The following is a 15230-nucleotide window of genomic DNA, read 5'->3' as shown; positions in this document are numbered from 1 at the left end:
GTAATATACAAATAATTATTACTATGTGGAGACTACTTTCTTAAGACGGTAATTAGAAAAAAATTATAACTTATTACAATGTAAAATTTATTCTTATTTATATCTTTTTCGAATTAGGACTAAAGTATTTTATAATTATATAAAAGTTATTTTTATATAAAATATTACTATAAATAGATTTAAAGAAAAAAGTAGCACATTGACACTAGAGAATAAATTGTTATTTCAAGTATTCGAGAAAAAAAATTATTTAGTTAAAATTCCGGGAGAAAATCGCAATAAACTCGATTTTAATTTTAAAAGTTAAAAATTTAACCGAAAAAACATTTAAATTAAAATATCACGCCACGGGACTAATATCACACCACAGTATAAATAGTCCCCGATTAATTTAAAATATTTCATATTCAGGAAAGCAAACGGAAAGATGAATAGAACAGAGAAGCTTTGGAAGCCTCTCTCCGGCGTTGTCCGCCAAGCGCTTCGTACGACGTGTCGTTTTGAGCTTTCAAATTACAATTACACTTCAACCTCATGGAATCGCTTCCTCAATTCATCTTCTTTCTCTCGTCCGTACGAACGGTGCCGTTCTGGTGCAAACCTTACATTTTGGTCCGAAACCTTCTGCTCGGAATCCGCCGATAGAGTTCACAACGTCACGTGCTGGAACTGCAATGCGGTGCCTGAAACGTCGCCGTTTTTGTTTTGTGAGTCCTGTCGGAGTGTTCAGCCTGTTGATCAGTCGGTGAATTATTTTCAAATATTTGGATTGTGAGTATTTAAATTTCAAGTTTAAGTTTTTTCTTGGTTATTTTCTATATATATATATATATATATATTTTCTGTTGCTATTACCCTTTTTCTTTTAGTAATTGCTGAATTACTGTTTGGTTCGCGAGAAAGTTTAGGAAAGAAAAAGAAAAATGAAATTTGAAATTTACCTTTGATTGATTGCGAGAAAGATTTGTGTAAATGAAATTTGAACTAAATGGAACTAAAATTGATTGCTCGAAAGATTAGTGCAATTATGGACCTAAGAAATGAGTTCTATTGTCTCATTGTTTATTGTATTTGAGAGTATAAGCAAGGAGAGTTAATTTTTGATTTCTAGTTTGGATAACGAAAGAAGCTAAGGGAACTGATAAATATAGGGATATGAGAATTTGACAACGATGGAAATTTTTTTCATTATTTTACTTTCCCTTGGAAAATGAAATTGGCTCGACAGACTAAAAGGTTATCTTTATGTTTCACTGAAGATTTTTCAGCTACTATATGGAAGATGGTTAAAAGAACGAAACACGTGTAATGTTTACAAGTTACATTAATGTATAATCACAAGTTATTAAATTTTTGCAATTGTGAATCGTGATACTTTCTTCCCCGAACTTTACATTTGTAACATTAACAAGCCATATTTTGTGGCGTTAATACCCTTCAAGTTGTAAAAGTTCTGAGGGTAATTATAGAATCTATCTTCTCTTCTTTCTATTTTCATTTTCACTTAAGCATTCAAACTATGTAAAGTCTGTAGCTTCTCTCAGCTTCATTAGCTCTGTTTCTCCCAACTGGACCGAAAAGTTAGTTTCAAAATTAGTGTACCAGTAATATCAATTTTTAGTAGTGGGCTGTATATTATAGGCAGTTAAGTTGAGGTTGTTATGGTTTCTGTACTTTTATTTTGAAGTCCATAAACACAATTATTTTTCGGTTAATTCATAACAGGGGGAAAAAGTATGAAATAGAGGATGGGAGTCTGGAGGGAAAGTACAAAGACTGGCAGAAAAAGCTACATCCTGATCTAGTTCATTCAAAATCTGAGGTCTGTTCCAATACTTGTGAAATTCTTGAAAAAAAAAAATGTGTTGTTTGATATCTTATGATTTTGTGTTAATATGTTCTTCTGTTTGCTAGAGGGAGAAAGAGTATGCTGCTGAACAGTCTGCTTGCGTGATTGAAGCCTACCGCACACTTAGGAATCCATTGTCTCGGGCAATATACATTGTAAGATTTACTTTAAGAATCATTAGGATGAATTTCTTGTCAATTTTATTACACTCGGAAAATTATCAGGGCTTTCTAGTTTAATATGTAAAATATTTTGCACTTTTTTAAAAATAATTAGCAGATACATGTAGTGAAGCGAATATTAGTATGATTACAAGAGAAACCAAGACTTGAGTGTGCATTAGCTATAGATTAGTGTACTCCTCACCAGAGGACAATTGAATCTTTGTGGATTTAGTATATTGTTGTTGAGAAGCTATTGATGTATCTGGTTTATGGTCCTTGTGATTTAAATTATTCATTTAGTTCCATAGATATGAAAGAAGACCTTCTTTATGCTTCTCATCAATGCTTCTTTTGTCTTATATATATATAATCGCTAATGAAATTAAAAATTTTACAATTTGCTTTACAGATGAGGCTTGAAGGTGTAGATGTTAATGAAGAAGAGACAGTTTCTGAACCAGAGTTGCTCACTGAGGTATGTGTTGGTGCCTTGTTTGATATAAATGTGAAGCTTCAACTCTTTATAGTTCTATCTGGAGTTCCCTTCAGAAAAATCTTTTTGTCTTTTACAAGTAGAAGGATTGTTAGGATGTATAGAAATATGGGGAGGAGCGTTTTGCACTTTCTTGCTGCTCTTCCTTCTCATTCGATTTGTTGATAAATATCTGATGCTTCTGATAAAAATGGCGAGGAAATTTTTTGGCTTCTTGAACCTTATGTTGAATCTCTTTTCTTTTTTTCTTAATTAAAAATATTTAATGGCGGTTTCTGATTTAACTACAGATTATGGAAATCAGGGAAGCTGTAGAAGATGCAACTGATTCGCAGGCTTTAAATCAAATAAAGTCTACGGTATGATACAGCTCTTGATCTATAGATTTGTTTTGTGAGGGTAGACTAGTTTGTTCAGAGTGTTGGATCAAAATTTTCATATGCATATATTGCATGCTGAGTGTTGGCTGAAGTGAGCACTGATGAGACCGAGCTAGACAATCATCTATTCCATGGTCTGCATTTCTGAAATCACATTCTGTAGACTGTTGAAAGTATGGAAGATAATTGCCTGATCAAGGACCTTGAACAGGATGGTTGTGTAGGAACACGGCCTACAATTAGTGGGCTATATCTTTTGCAACTCTGCCTGCGGACAGTTTATAGAAGAAAAGCGTCGATGTTTACTAAATTTTAGTGCCACTTCAGCAGAAATGTGCAGACTTATTTGATGTAACTACTATTATTGTTTATTACATTTTGTTTTTAATTTCTTTAATTTTCCTTGTTTGGTCAGATGCAAGAGAAGTTGATGCATTGGTCAAACTCCTTTGCCAATGCATTTCAAAATCATAAATTTGACGATGCGCTAATATGTATCCGAAGAATGACTTACTATAGTCGTGTAAATGAAGAAATTGCAAAGAAGCTTTAATGCAGGTATTCCATCCAAGCATTTAATATATTGGCTAGAGGGGCTACAAATATTATTGTTTACAAATGAGAGAAAAAGAATAAATAATAAGAAAAGATATTATCAAGTGTTTTTGTTGACAAAGGTTTTTTTGTTGTCGAATATGACAAATATGCACATGTACATTAATGTTATTGATCTTAACTTAGGTATACTTCTAGAGGTAATGATCATTCGTCTTTGCTAGTACTCTAACAGTGACCTTCTAGAAAGCAAAAATTTATTTCTAAGAATTAAAAGTGTGACAAAGTATAAATATTAGGTTAGGGAGATCTATATCTGCAACTGCGAGTTTTACATGACAATTTGAGAAGTACAGATCTTACTTTGTCATTATTAAACCATTTGGAATCTAAGTTCTTAGTAACTAAGTGAGTAATAATAATGATAATAAAATTTCTGACAAAATTGTTATCTAAACTGTTTTCAAGGTTTTGATGATTTAATCCTTATTTTTGCTGCCGTAATCAGCAATTCCTTATGGAGTCGACAACAGTTAACTTCAAGATCTGATGCAGATGACTTCACATTAGATGTGGGTATTTATTTTTCCTCTTCTTAGTGCAAAACTTGTAATGTTTGGATTTTTCATGTCAGCTTATTTCTATTAGTGCTTATTACACATTTAATCTCTGCTAGTTAAACAAAACTATAGTTTACTCCTTTTTCTGCCCCTTTTGTAGGTGAAATTTCTGAATTTGATGGATGGCCTAGTTGCTACTGAAGTAAACACAGATGAAAGAATCTGAATAGGAAAGTTGAGATCACTGTGGTACCTATTGTCACATTAGCTCTTTTTTAATTTTTGTAATTTAATGATCTGAGCTACATTTTCTTTTTTGAAAAAAAAAAATTGAATTATAAGTGTTCACGTATGTGAGTCTGACACATTTATCTTAGTATTTCCTGGGCTTTTTTGGCCAGAAATAAATGCATGGACTACTAAATGAGATTCTTTTGTTTATTTTATGAAATATTATTCCATGTTAGAGTTACTGCTTGTAAGATATTTTATTGAGTGATGTCCAAGTTTTTCAGCCTGATCGAGTAGATATTGTTTGACATTCTCATTCAGATTCATAAGTACAGTTCCCAGTAGATATTGTCTACTTTGATTTCACGAAAATGGTGTATTAAGAAGCGATGACAACAGAGAAATGGGTATAAGATTTTATGTATATTGTCTTTACTAAAGTATAAGCCAAGAATATAGGTCATCAAAACAAATATTATCCCAAACAAACACAATTCAGTTTAAGAACTTTCGGCTACGTATTAAAGCAGACTTTTTGTGTAATACAGAACGAGCTAAATCTTGCTTACCCTCCCTGTTAAGCCCGAAAAATATTGTTCGAAAATTAATATTACTAGGAACAATTCCACTGTCTAACATTTCTGATATAAGCTGCAGGGCTTTTTCAGATTTCCCTACCTTACACAGACAACTTATGAACATCGAATAAGTCTTAAAATCAGGGTAAGGTCCTTTCGTTTTCATATGGTTAAAGACATTCCAAGCTTCAATAACCTTACCCACGTTCACGTATCCTCGAATCAATGCAGAATAAGTGACGACTGTTGGCTCACAACCCTGTTCTTGCATTTCGGCAAAAGTTTCTAAAGCTCTTTCTATTTGTTTTTCTTTGAAAAAATGGACTATTAAGGATGTATAAACATGGACAGTTGGATAAACGCCTACCTGCTTCATCGACTCCACCTTTGCCAATGCCTCTTCTGTTTGTCCCCTTCGCAATAGTCCATGAACAACGCTGCCATAGATGTACTGATCCAGTTTAGGTCGATCTTCTTCAACCTCATCAAGCAATGCTAAGGCTTCTTCCAATCTTCCTGCTCGACAAAGAGCTCGAACATACAAGGAGTAACTTAGAGGGCGAGTGAAACCAACTTTGCAGAGTGAATCGATGCAACTTCTAGCTGCCTGCAGCTTACTTACTTCACTTAAACAACCAAGGTATGTTTCAATCAATTCCTTATCTGGGATATATCCTGCATGAATCATCTCCTGAAATATTTTTACAGCGTCATCTACCTTCCTACCTTTTCTCCCACAAAGCAATATGACTAAATACTTGTAGGTACTACCTGTTGGATTGCAGCCATTACCTTTCATCTCCCCAAAAACCCTCAGAGCAATCTCTGTTAGACCTGCTCGACCATATTGCATTATCATGATTGTCCATGTATCTGGCGAGATTATGTAACGTTTTCTTCTCATCTCGAAAAAGAGGTTCCTCATGTGCTTAAAATCTTTCCCACGTCCTGCAATCTTGATCGCCAAGTTGTAAGTTTCTGTACTGTGGTGATAACCAGCTTGTTTACCTACCCATGAGAAAAATTGCAGAGCTGTGTTACCATTCGTTTCACATTTGCGCAAAATCTCCAGAACAAGTTCTGGTGTAAACTGGATAGCGCATTTCTCTAAAGCTTCTTGAACGAAGCACCAGTTCGTGGAGGATGATAAGATCTTACAAATTTCTTTCAAATCCTGCTCACCGTAAGCCTTTGAAGGTGGCTTCACCAAGACAGAATTCATCTTCTCTTGCTCTATTTGGTTATGGTTCAACTCCACGTGGAGTTCTTGTCTCCTGCAAGTTTCATTACTAGAGAATTCACCTTGAGAGTGAAGTTTAGAGATTCTTTGGAGCTGCTTGACTTTTTCGACATTATCCATCTCTCCCCTTTTCTCCATACAAGATGTAACCCAATGAAATATTTCATCCCCAATTGCTATTTTGGAATCCTGCATTTTATTCAAAACCTTAAAAATCTCATCGGTCCTGGAAACTCTACAAAGCTCCTTGATAAACACTGAATAAGACTTCCAAGTGGGTCTGATACCGTAATCTTTCATGCTCTCGAACGCTTTCCAAGCTTCGGATATATGATTTTGGCGAACATGACCTGCAACCATAGCGGTGATTGCCACGCTATCTGGCTGGACTCCTCCGTGCAGCATCTCATCGTATAGTTCACAGCCTTTCTGATACTCATTTAACTTGAAGAGGCTTTGCATTAGCTCTGTATAGGTAGAAGCCAGAGGCAGATAATCAGATTCTTTCATTTCTTGAAACAGAACGAGAGCTTTAGAAAGATCATTTTTCCTCAAGTGTCCACTAATAATGAACCCGTAGACCTTCCCATCAACCAAATCTCTTTTCTTCATAATGTCGACGATCTCCAAAGCATCTGAAATCCTACCAGCCCTACACAGTCCTTCCACCAAAGTCTTGAAATAGTCGTCGTCAATTGATACCTCCTTACTCTTGAGGTCCTGAATCAATTCTAAAGCTTCCTTAATTCTCCCAGAGGCGCAAAAACTCTTCAGCATATGAACATAAACATCATGCTCCGGAATCTGAGAGATTTTTATCATATCATTGGCAACAGAGTGGACTGCATCAACATCTCCCAATCTTGCAGCACAATTCATTACCATCTTGTACAAATTCAAATTGAGCAGCATCTCCTTCTGTGCCGCCTCTTTATAGAACTCCAAAGCTATGTCCCCTTTTCCGGCATCACAAAGCGATCGTATCATTATCTTGTAAGCTGACACATCAGGTTCAAAGCCGCATTTCTTCATATTATCAAAGACTAATAAAGCTTTCCCTATCAGCTTCGCCTTTCCATACTGCGATACAAGAATTGTCCAAGTCTTGATACTCTTCTCACACGAGTTCATCTCCATTTCTTTCACCAACTCCTCCATCAGCCCAAACTCTTTCGCTTCGCCAGCTATCGACAACATGGTATTATAAATCTCACTCGTATGATGAAACCCTTCTCTTACCTTCACCCAATTGAAAAACCTTAAAGCCAAATGCGGCACTTTAAAGCATCGTTTCAAAACCTTCTCAACAACCTTAGGATCAAACCGAAAACCCAATTTCCCCAACCTCTCCTCCAGCGAAACAACACACTTTTCAGCCCTAACAATCTCTGTTATCTCATGAACCACAGGACTGACATCAATTTCACTCAAATTCCCCATCTGGGTATCTCCCAATACCGAAAATTTCTCCTCTTGGGCATTTCCACAAACACTTGGTAAGCAAGAATCAAAATTTTCGCTAACCCTGCTTGCTTTCTCCTCCGTTTCTCGTGATATCGAAAGCCCAAATGGGGTTTCATCTGGCACAACATTATCAGCCCCTAAAATTTCAGTTATTTCGTTAAAAAGGGAAGAAATTTTCTCTGTTTGGCCCTTTGGAGGGTGATGCTGGGCATTTTTAGTTTGAGAAGGTTTAGATGATTTGGAAAAGGTTGACAGACGAGAAATCCAAACTCTACAGAGTTCAGATTTTCTCAGTTTACAGCTTGAGTTTGAATACAAGAATTTGAATCTGGCTAAGTACACCATGGTTTGGTGATTTTTCAATGCATTAAAACTTCATTTACCCGCTATTTATGAACCAACGGCCATTGCCGCCACAACAATTATTAACCAACTTGAAGGGAGAGTTTACTTATTATATTCATTTAATCATTAGTTATATTAATTTATTTAATGTATTACAAATATTTTATACGAACTTCTTTGTGCAAATTAACCTTACATTATTATATATGAAGGTTTAGTAAAATAATAAAATCTCTTTACCGGTAGTAGATTGTTAATGAGTTATTAGAATATACATTATTATAAGTTTATATATGTTTATCGAATTGTTTTTTTACACTGTTTATTTTAATTTCTAAACTTAACGGTTGAAGGATTTACGTTATTTAAAAATATCATGAGGATTTTTTTTATTGAATAAAACCTAGGGCGAATTAATATCTTTAACTAATTTACATATGTTATACTTTAATTTTGAATAAAATTTAATATTTAATTTTATAAATAGTTGGGTCTATTTTATCCTCAATATATTACAATTGGGCTGGCCCAGGCTCAGCCCAGTATTTCGTAAAGAGATGTGTTGTTGGGGAAGTTGTTCGAGTTGAAGTATTGCATATCACCGCCACAACGTGCCACGTTTCAAAATTTTACAAACACAGCAGCGTCTGTCACGATCGCTAACCACGTGATGATATCCTTCCCCACTTTATATTTAGTTTAAACGGTGTTTTAATAAGTCCCTTAAGTTTAAAAAATAACAAAATGCCCCCTATTCATAAATATGATACTAATTTTTTTTACCAAGAATCACCAATATGATAAGTAGTTTTAAAAGAGCTACCACATAAAAATATGTGACGTTGAATAATTGGATATTGTCTTTACATGCAACAACAGATATATTATATTATTCTATTAGTGCAAATATATCATATTAATAATTATAATTCATCAATAATCATATATTAGTATGACTATCGATTTTAATAAACTATCATAAGAAGGAAAAAAGAAAGCCCTCATCATGTTTCATTTTTTGTTTAAATATCAAAGAGAGGGATTATTGTCATCCACGTATCGTGGTCATGGAATGTTGAATAAGAAGAAAGACTTAATTTATTGTAAATAAAGTTTGTATTATAAATTTTTTTGGAGCCATTTTATCTTCTACTAATAACTTAGAGTTGGTGGAAGAGAGAAAGTGAGAGCTAAGGTGAAAAAAAGAAGTTAAAATCTTGTTTTTAATTTGAATAAATTCAATTATTAGCAAAATTATTATCATAATTTCCCCAATGATAATAATATAAGTAAATATTAAAACTGCATATTGATAGTAGAAAATATATAAGTAATATTACACATACGTAATTTTCATACAACAAGACGTGGCAATATATGATTGACTAATTTAAAGTTAAAATCAAACTTTCACCCAATCACATCTTACCGCATAGTATTGTATGAGAAATTTTGTATGAAAATGATGTATATGTAGTATTATTCGTATATATAGGTCAATCTTTTATGTTGTTTACGAGGCAATCTTATCTACAAGTTTTTATTTTGTACACTTAAGGGTTTGATTCGTTATTTTTTAAAATACTGGGGTCTTAAAAAGATTCGTACATATGTGTATATATACACCATCAACCAATCTCTTCTCTTCATAATGTCGACGATCTCCAAAGCATCTGAAATCCTACCAGCCCTACACAGTCCTTCCACAAAGTCTTAAATAGTCGTCGTCAATTGATACCTCCTTACCTTAGGTCTCGATCAATTCTAAAGCTTCCTTAATTCTCCCGAGAGGCGCAAAAACTCTTCAGCATGAAACATAAACATCATGCTCCGGAATCTGAGAGATTTTTATCATACATTGGCAACAGTGGACTCATCAACATCGCCCAATCTTGCTGCACAATTCATTACCATCTTGTACAAATTCAAATCGAGCAGCATCTCCTTCTGTGCCGCCTCTTTATAGAACTCCAAAGCTATGTACTCCTTTTTCTGCCCCTTTTGTAGGTGAAATTTCTGAATTTGATGGATGGCCTAGTTGCTACTGAAGTAAACACAGATGAAGGAATCTGAATAGGAAAGTTGAGATCCCTGTGGTACCTATTGTCACATTAGCTCTTTTTTAATTTTTGTAATTTAATGATCTGAGCTACATTTTCTTTTTTGAAAAAAAATAATTGAATTATAAGTGTTCACATATGTGAGTCTGACACATTTATCTTAGTATTTCCTGGGCTTTTTTGGCCAGAAATAAATGCATGGACTACTAAATGAGATTCTTTTGTTTATTTTATGAAATATTATTCCATGTTAGAGTTACTGCTTGTAAGATATTTTATTGAGTGATGTCCAAGTTTTTCAGCCTGATCGAGTAGATATTGTTTGACATTCTCATTCAGATTCATAAGTACAGTTCCCAGTAGATATTGTCTACTTTGATTTCACGAAAATGGTGTATTAAGAAGCGATGACAACAGAGAAATGGGTATAAGATTTTATGTATATTGTCTTTACTAAAGTATAAGCCAAGAATATAGGTCATCAAAACAAATATTATCCCAAACAAACACAATTCAGTTTAAGAACTTTCGGCTACGTATTAAAGCAGACTTTTTGTGTAATACAGAACGAGCTAAATCTTGCTTACCCTCCCTGTTAAGCCCGAAAAATATTGTTCGAAAATTAATATTACTAGGAACAATTCCACTGTCTAACATTTCTGATATAAGCTGCAGGGCTTTTTCAGATTTCCCTACCTTACACAGACAACTTATGAACATCGAATAAGTCTTAAAATCAGGGTAAGGTCCTTTCGTTTTCATATGGTTAAAGACATTCCAAGCTTCAATAACCTTACCCACGTTCACGTATCCTCGAATCAATGCAGAATAAGTGACGACTGTTGGCTCACAACCCTGTTCTTGCATTTCGGCAAAAGTTTCTAAAGCTCTTTCTATTTGTTTTTCTTTGAAAAAATGGACTATTAAGGATGTATAAACATGGACAGTTGGATAAACGCCTACCTGCTTCATCGACTCCACCTTTGCCAATGCCTCTTCTGTTTGTCCCCTTCGCAATAGTCCATGAACAACGCTGCCATAGATGTACTGATCCAGTTTAGGTCGATCTTCTTCAACCTCATCAAGCAATGCTAAGGCTTCTTCCAATCTTCCTGCTCGACAAAGAGCTCGAACATACAAGGAGTAACTTAGAGGGCGAGTGAAACCAACTTTGCAGAGTGAATCGATGCAACTTCTAGCTGCCTGCAGCTTACTTACTTCACTTAAACAACCAAGGTATGTTTCAATCAATTCCTTATCTGGGATATATCCTGCATGAATCATCTCCTGAAATATTTTTACAGCGTCATCTACCTTCCTACCTTTTCTCCCACAAAGCAATATGACTAAATACTTGTAGGTACTACCTGTTGGATTGCAGCCATTACCTTTCATCTCCCCAAAAACCCTCAGAGCAATCTCTGTTAGACCTGCTCGACCATATTGCATTATCATGATTGTCCATGTATCTGGCGAGATTATGTAACGTTTTCTTCTCATCTCGAAAAAGAGGTTCCTCATGTGCTTAAAATCTTTCCCACGTCCTGCAATCTTGATCGCCAAGTTGTAAGTTTCTGTACTGTGGTGATAACCAGCTTGTTTACCTACCCATGAGAAAAATTGCAGAGCTGTGTTACCATTCGTTTCACATTTGCGCAAAATCTCCAGAATAAGTTCTGGTGTAAACTGGACAGCGCATTTCTCTAAAGCTTCTTGAACGAAGCACCAGTTCGTGGAGGATGATAAGATCTTACAAATTTCTTTCAAATCCTGCTCACCGTAAGCCTTTGAAGGTGGCTTCACCAAGACAGAATTCATCTTCTCTTGCTCTATTTGGTTATGGTTCAACTCCACGTGGAGTTCTTGTCTCCTGCAAGTTTCATTACTAGAGAATTCACCTTGAGAGTGAAGTTTAGAGATTCTTTGGAGCTGCTTGACTTTTTCGACATTATCCATCTCTCCCCTTCTCTCCATACAAGATATAACCCAATGAAATATTTCATCCCCAATTGCTATTTTGGAATCCTGCATTTTATTCAAAACCTTAAAAATCTCATCGGTCCTGGAAACTCTACAAAGCTCCTTGATAAACACTGAATAAGATTTCCAAGTGGTTCTGATACCGTAATCTTTCATGCTCTCGAACGCTTTCCAAGCTTCGGATATATGATTTTGGCGAACATGACCTGCAACCATAGCGGTGATTGCCACACTATCTGGCTGGACTCCTCCCTGCAGCATCTCATCGTATAGTTCACAGCCTTTCTGATACTCATTTAACTTGAAGAGGCATTGCATTAGCTCTGTATAGGTAGAAGCCAGAGGCAGATAATCAGATTCTTTCATTTCTTGAAACAGAACGAGAGCTTTAGAAAGATCATTTTTCCTCAAGTGTCCACTAATAATGAACCCGTAGACCTTCCCATCAACCAAATCTCTTTTCTTCATAATGTCGACGATCTCCAAAGCATCTGAAATCCTACCAGCCCTACACAGTCCTTCCACCAAAGTCTTGAAATAGTCGTCGTCAATTGATACCTCCTTACTCTTGAGGTCCTGAATCAATTCTAAAGCTTCCTTAATTCTCCCAGAGGCGCAAAAACTCTTCAGCATATGAACATAAACATCATGCTCCGGAATCTGAGAGATTTTTATCATATCATTGGCAACAGAGTGGACTACATCAACATCGCCCAATCTTGCTGCACAATTCATTACCATCTTGTACAAATTCAAATCGAGCAGCATCTCCTTCTGTGCCACCTCTTTATAGAACTCCAAAGCTATGTCCCCTTTTCCGGCATTACAAAGCGATCGTATCATTATCTTGTAAGCTGACACATCAGGTTCAAAGCCGCATTTCTTCATATTATCAAAGACTAATAAAGCTTTCCCTATCAGCTTCGCCTTTCCATACTGCGATACAAGAATTGTCCAAGTCTTGATACTCTTCTCACACGAGTTCATCTCCATTTCTTTCACCAACTCCTCCATCAGCCCAAACTCTTTCGCTTCACCAGCTATCGACAACATGGTATTATAAATCTCACTCGTATGATGAAACCCTTCTCTTACCGTCACCCAATTGAAAAACCTTAAAGCCAAATTCGGCACTTTAAAGCATCGTTTCAAAACCTTCTCAACAACCTTAGGATCAAACCGAAAACCCAAATTCCCCAACCTCTCCTCCAGCGAAACAACACACTTTTCAGCCCTAACAATCTCTGTTATCTCATGAACCACAGGACTGACATCAATTTCACTCAAATTCCCCATCTGGGTATCTCCCAATACCGAAAATTTCTCCTCTTGGGCATTTCCACAAACACTTGGTAAGCAAGAATCAAAATTTTCGCTAACCCTGCTTGCTTTCTCCTCCGTTTCTCGTGATATCGAAAGCCCAAATGGGGTTTCATCTGGCACAACATTATCAGCCCCTAAAATTTCAGTTATTTCGTTAAAAAGGGAAGAAATTTTCTCTGTTTGGCCCTTTGGAGGGTGATGCTGGGCATTTTTAGTTTGAGAAGGTTTAGATGATTTGGAAAAGGTTGACAGACGAGAAATCCAAACTCTACAGAGTTCAGATTTTCTCAGTTTACAGCTTGAGTTTGAATACAAGAATTTGAATCTGGCTAAGTACACCATGGTTTGGTGATTTTTCAATGCATTAAAACTTCATTTACCCGCTATTTATGAACCAACGGCCATTGCCGCCACAACAATTATTAACCAACTTGAAGGGAGAGTTTACTTATTATATTCATTTAATCATTAGTTATATTAATTTATTTAATGTATTACAAATATTTTATACGAACTTCTTTGTGCAAATTAACCTTACATTATTATATATGAAGGTTTAGTAAAATAATAAAATCTCTTTACCGGTAGTAGATTGTTAATGAGTTATTAGAATATACATTATTATAAGTTTATATATGTTTATCGAATTGTTTTTTTACACTGTTTATTTTAATTTCTAAACTTAACGGTTGAAGGATTTACGTTATTTAAAAATATCATGAGGATTTTTTTTATTGAATAAAACCTAGGGCGAATTAATATCTTTAACTAATTTACATATGTTATACTTTAATTTTGAATAAAATTTAATATTTAATTTTATAAATAGTTGGGTCTATTTTATCCTCAATATATTACAATTGGGCTGGCCCAGGCTCAGCCCAGTATTTCGTAAAGAGATGTGTTGTTGGGGAAGTTGTTCGAGTTGAAGTATTGCATATCACCGCCACAACGTGCCACGTTTCAAAATTTTACAAACACAGCAGCGTCTGTCACGATCGCTAACCACGTGATGATATCCTTCCCCACTTTATATTTAGTTTAAACGGTGTTTTAATAAGTCCCTTAAGTTTAAAAAATAACAAAATGCCCCCTATTCATAAATATGATACTAATTTTTTTTACCAAGAATCACCAATATGATAAGTAGTTTTAAAAGAGCTACCACATAAAAATATGTGACGTTGAATAATTGGATATTGTCTTTACATGCAACAACAGATATATTATATTATTCTATTAGTGCAAATATATCATATTAATAATTATAATTCATCAATAATCATATATTAGTATGACTATCGATTTTAATAAACTATCATAAGAAGGAAAAAAGAAAGCCCTCATCATGTTTCATTTTTTGTTTAAATATCAAAGAGAGGGATTATTGTCATCCACGTATCGTGGTCATGGAATGTTGAATAAGAAGAAAGACTTAATTTATTGTAAATAAAGTTTGTATTATAAATTTTTTTGGAGCCATTTTATCTTCTACTAATAACTTAGAGTTGGTGGAAGAGAGAAAGTGAGAGCTAAGGTGAAAAAAAGAAGTTAAAATCTTGTTTTTAATTTGAATAAATTCAATTATTAGCAAAATTATTATCATAATTTCCCCAATGATAATAATATAAGTAAATATTAAAACTGCATATTGATAGTAGAAAATATATAAGTAATATTACACATACGTAATTTTCATACAACAAGACGTGGCAATATATGATTGACTAATTTAAAGTTAAAATCAAACTTTCACCCAATCACATCTTACCGCATAGTATTGTATGAGAAATTTTGTATGAAAATGATGTATATGTAGTATTATTCGTATATATAGGTCAATCTTTTATGTTGTTTACGAGGCAATCTTATCTACAAGTTTTTATTTTGTACACTTAAGGGTTTGATTCGTTATTTTTTAAAATACTGGGGTCTTAAAAAGATTCGTACATATGTGTATATATATATATATATATAGTAACGAAACTTGTTCTCCACACAAATTGAA

General features: G+C 34.6%; 3 protein-coding genes across 6 annotated transcripts; 1 reads left to right on the top strand and 2 right to left on the bottom strand.

Annotated features, from left to right (window-relative positions):
* Positions 1-391: 391 nt before the first annotated feature.
* Positions 392-10128, top strand: LOC116138309 (iron-sulfur cluster co-chaperone protein HscB homolog). 4 transcript variants are annotated; one of them, XM_031424029.1, is made up of 8 exons: positions 392-771; positions 1726-1822; positions 1915-2004; positions 2423-2488; positions 2797-2865; positions 3302-3444; positions 3910-4013; positions 4162-4303. In XM_031424029.1, the coding sequence occupies exons 1-6, from the start codon at positions 428-430 to the stop codon at positions 3437-3439; spliced, it is 804 nt and encodes a 267-aa protein (XP_031279889.1). In that variant the 5' UTR covers positions 392-427; the 3' UTR covers positions 3440-3444; positions 3910-4013; positions 4162-4303. The 4 variants fall into 4 exon arrangements, with proteins under 4 accessions (XP_031279889.1, XP_031279888.1, XP_031279886.1 ...); XM_031424028.1 differs by lacking the exon at positions 4162-4303 and adding an exon at positions 9867-10128 and having other exon boundaries at positions 393-771; positions 3950-4013; XM_031424026.1 differs by having other exon boundaries at positions 393-771; positions 3950-4013.
* On the bottom strand, positions 4703-7912 carry LOC116138308 (putative pentatricopeptide repeat-containing protein At5g06400, mitochondrial). The gene has a single exon (XM_031424025.1). The coding sequence runs from the start codon at positions 7857-7859 to the stop codon at positions 4728-4730; it is 3132 nt and encodes a 1043-aa protein (XP_031279885.1). The 5' UTR covers positions 7860-7912; the 3' UTR covers positions 4703-4727.
* A 279-nt stretch (positions 10129-10407) lies between the features above and the next one.
* LOC116138293 (putative pentatricopeptide repeat-containing protein At5g06400, mitochondrial) lies at positions 10408-13617 on the bottom strand. The gene has a single exon (XM_031424009.1). It carries the CDS (start codon positions 13562-13564, stop codon positions 10433-10435), a length of 3132 nt encoding a protein of 1043 aa, XP_031279869.1. The 5' UTR covers positions 13565-13617; the 3' UTR covers positions 10408-10432.
* Positions 13618-15230: the final 1613 nt, after the last annotated feature.

This window comes from Pistacia vera, unplaced genomic scaffold, assembly GCF_008641045.1.
Source record: "Pistacia vera cultivar Batoury unplaced genomic scaffold, PisVer_v2 Contig34, whole genome shotgun sequence".
NCBI classification, from domain to species: Eukaryota; Viridiplantae; Streptophyta; class Magnoliopsida; order Sapindales; family Anacardiaceae; genus Pistacia; species Pistacia vera.
Note: the sequence above shows the minus strand (reverse complement) of the source record. Positions and strands in the feature narration are given on the sequence as shown.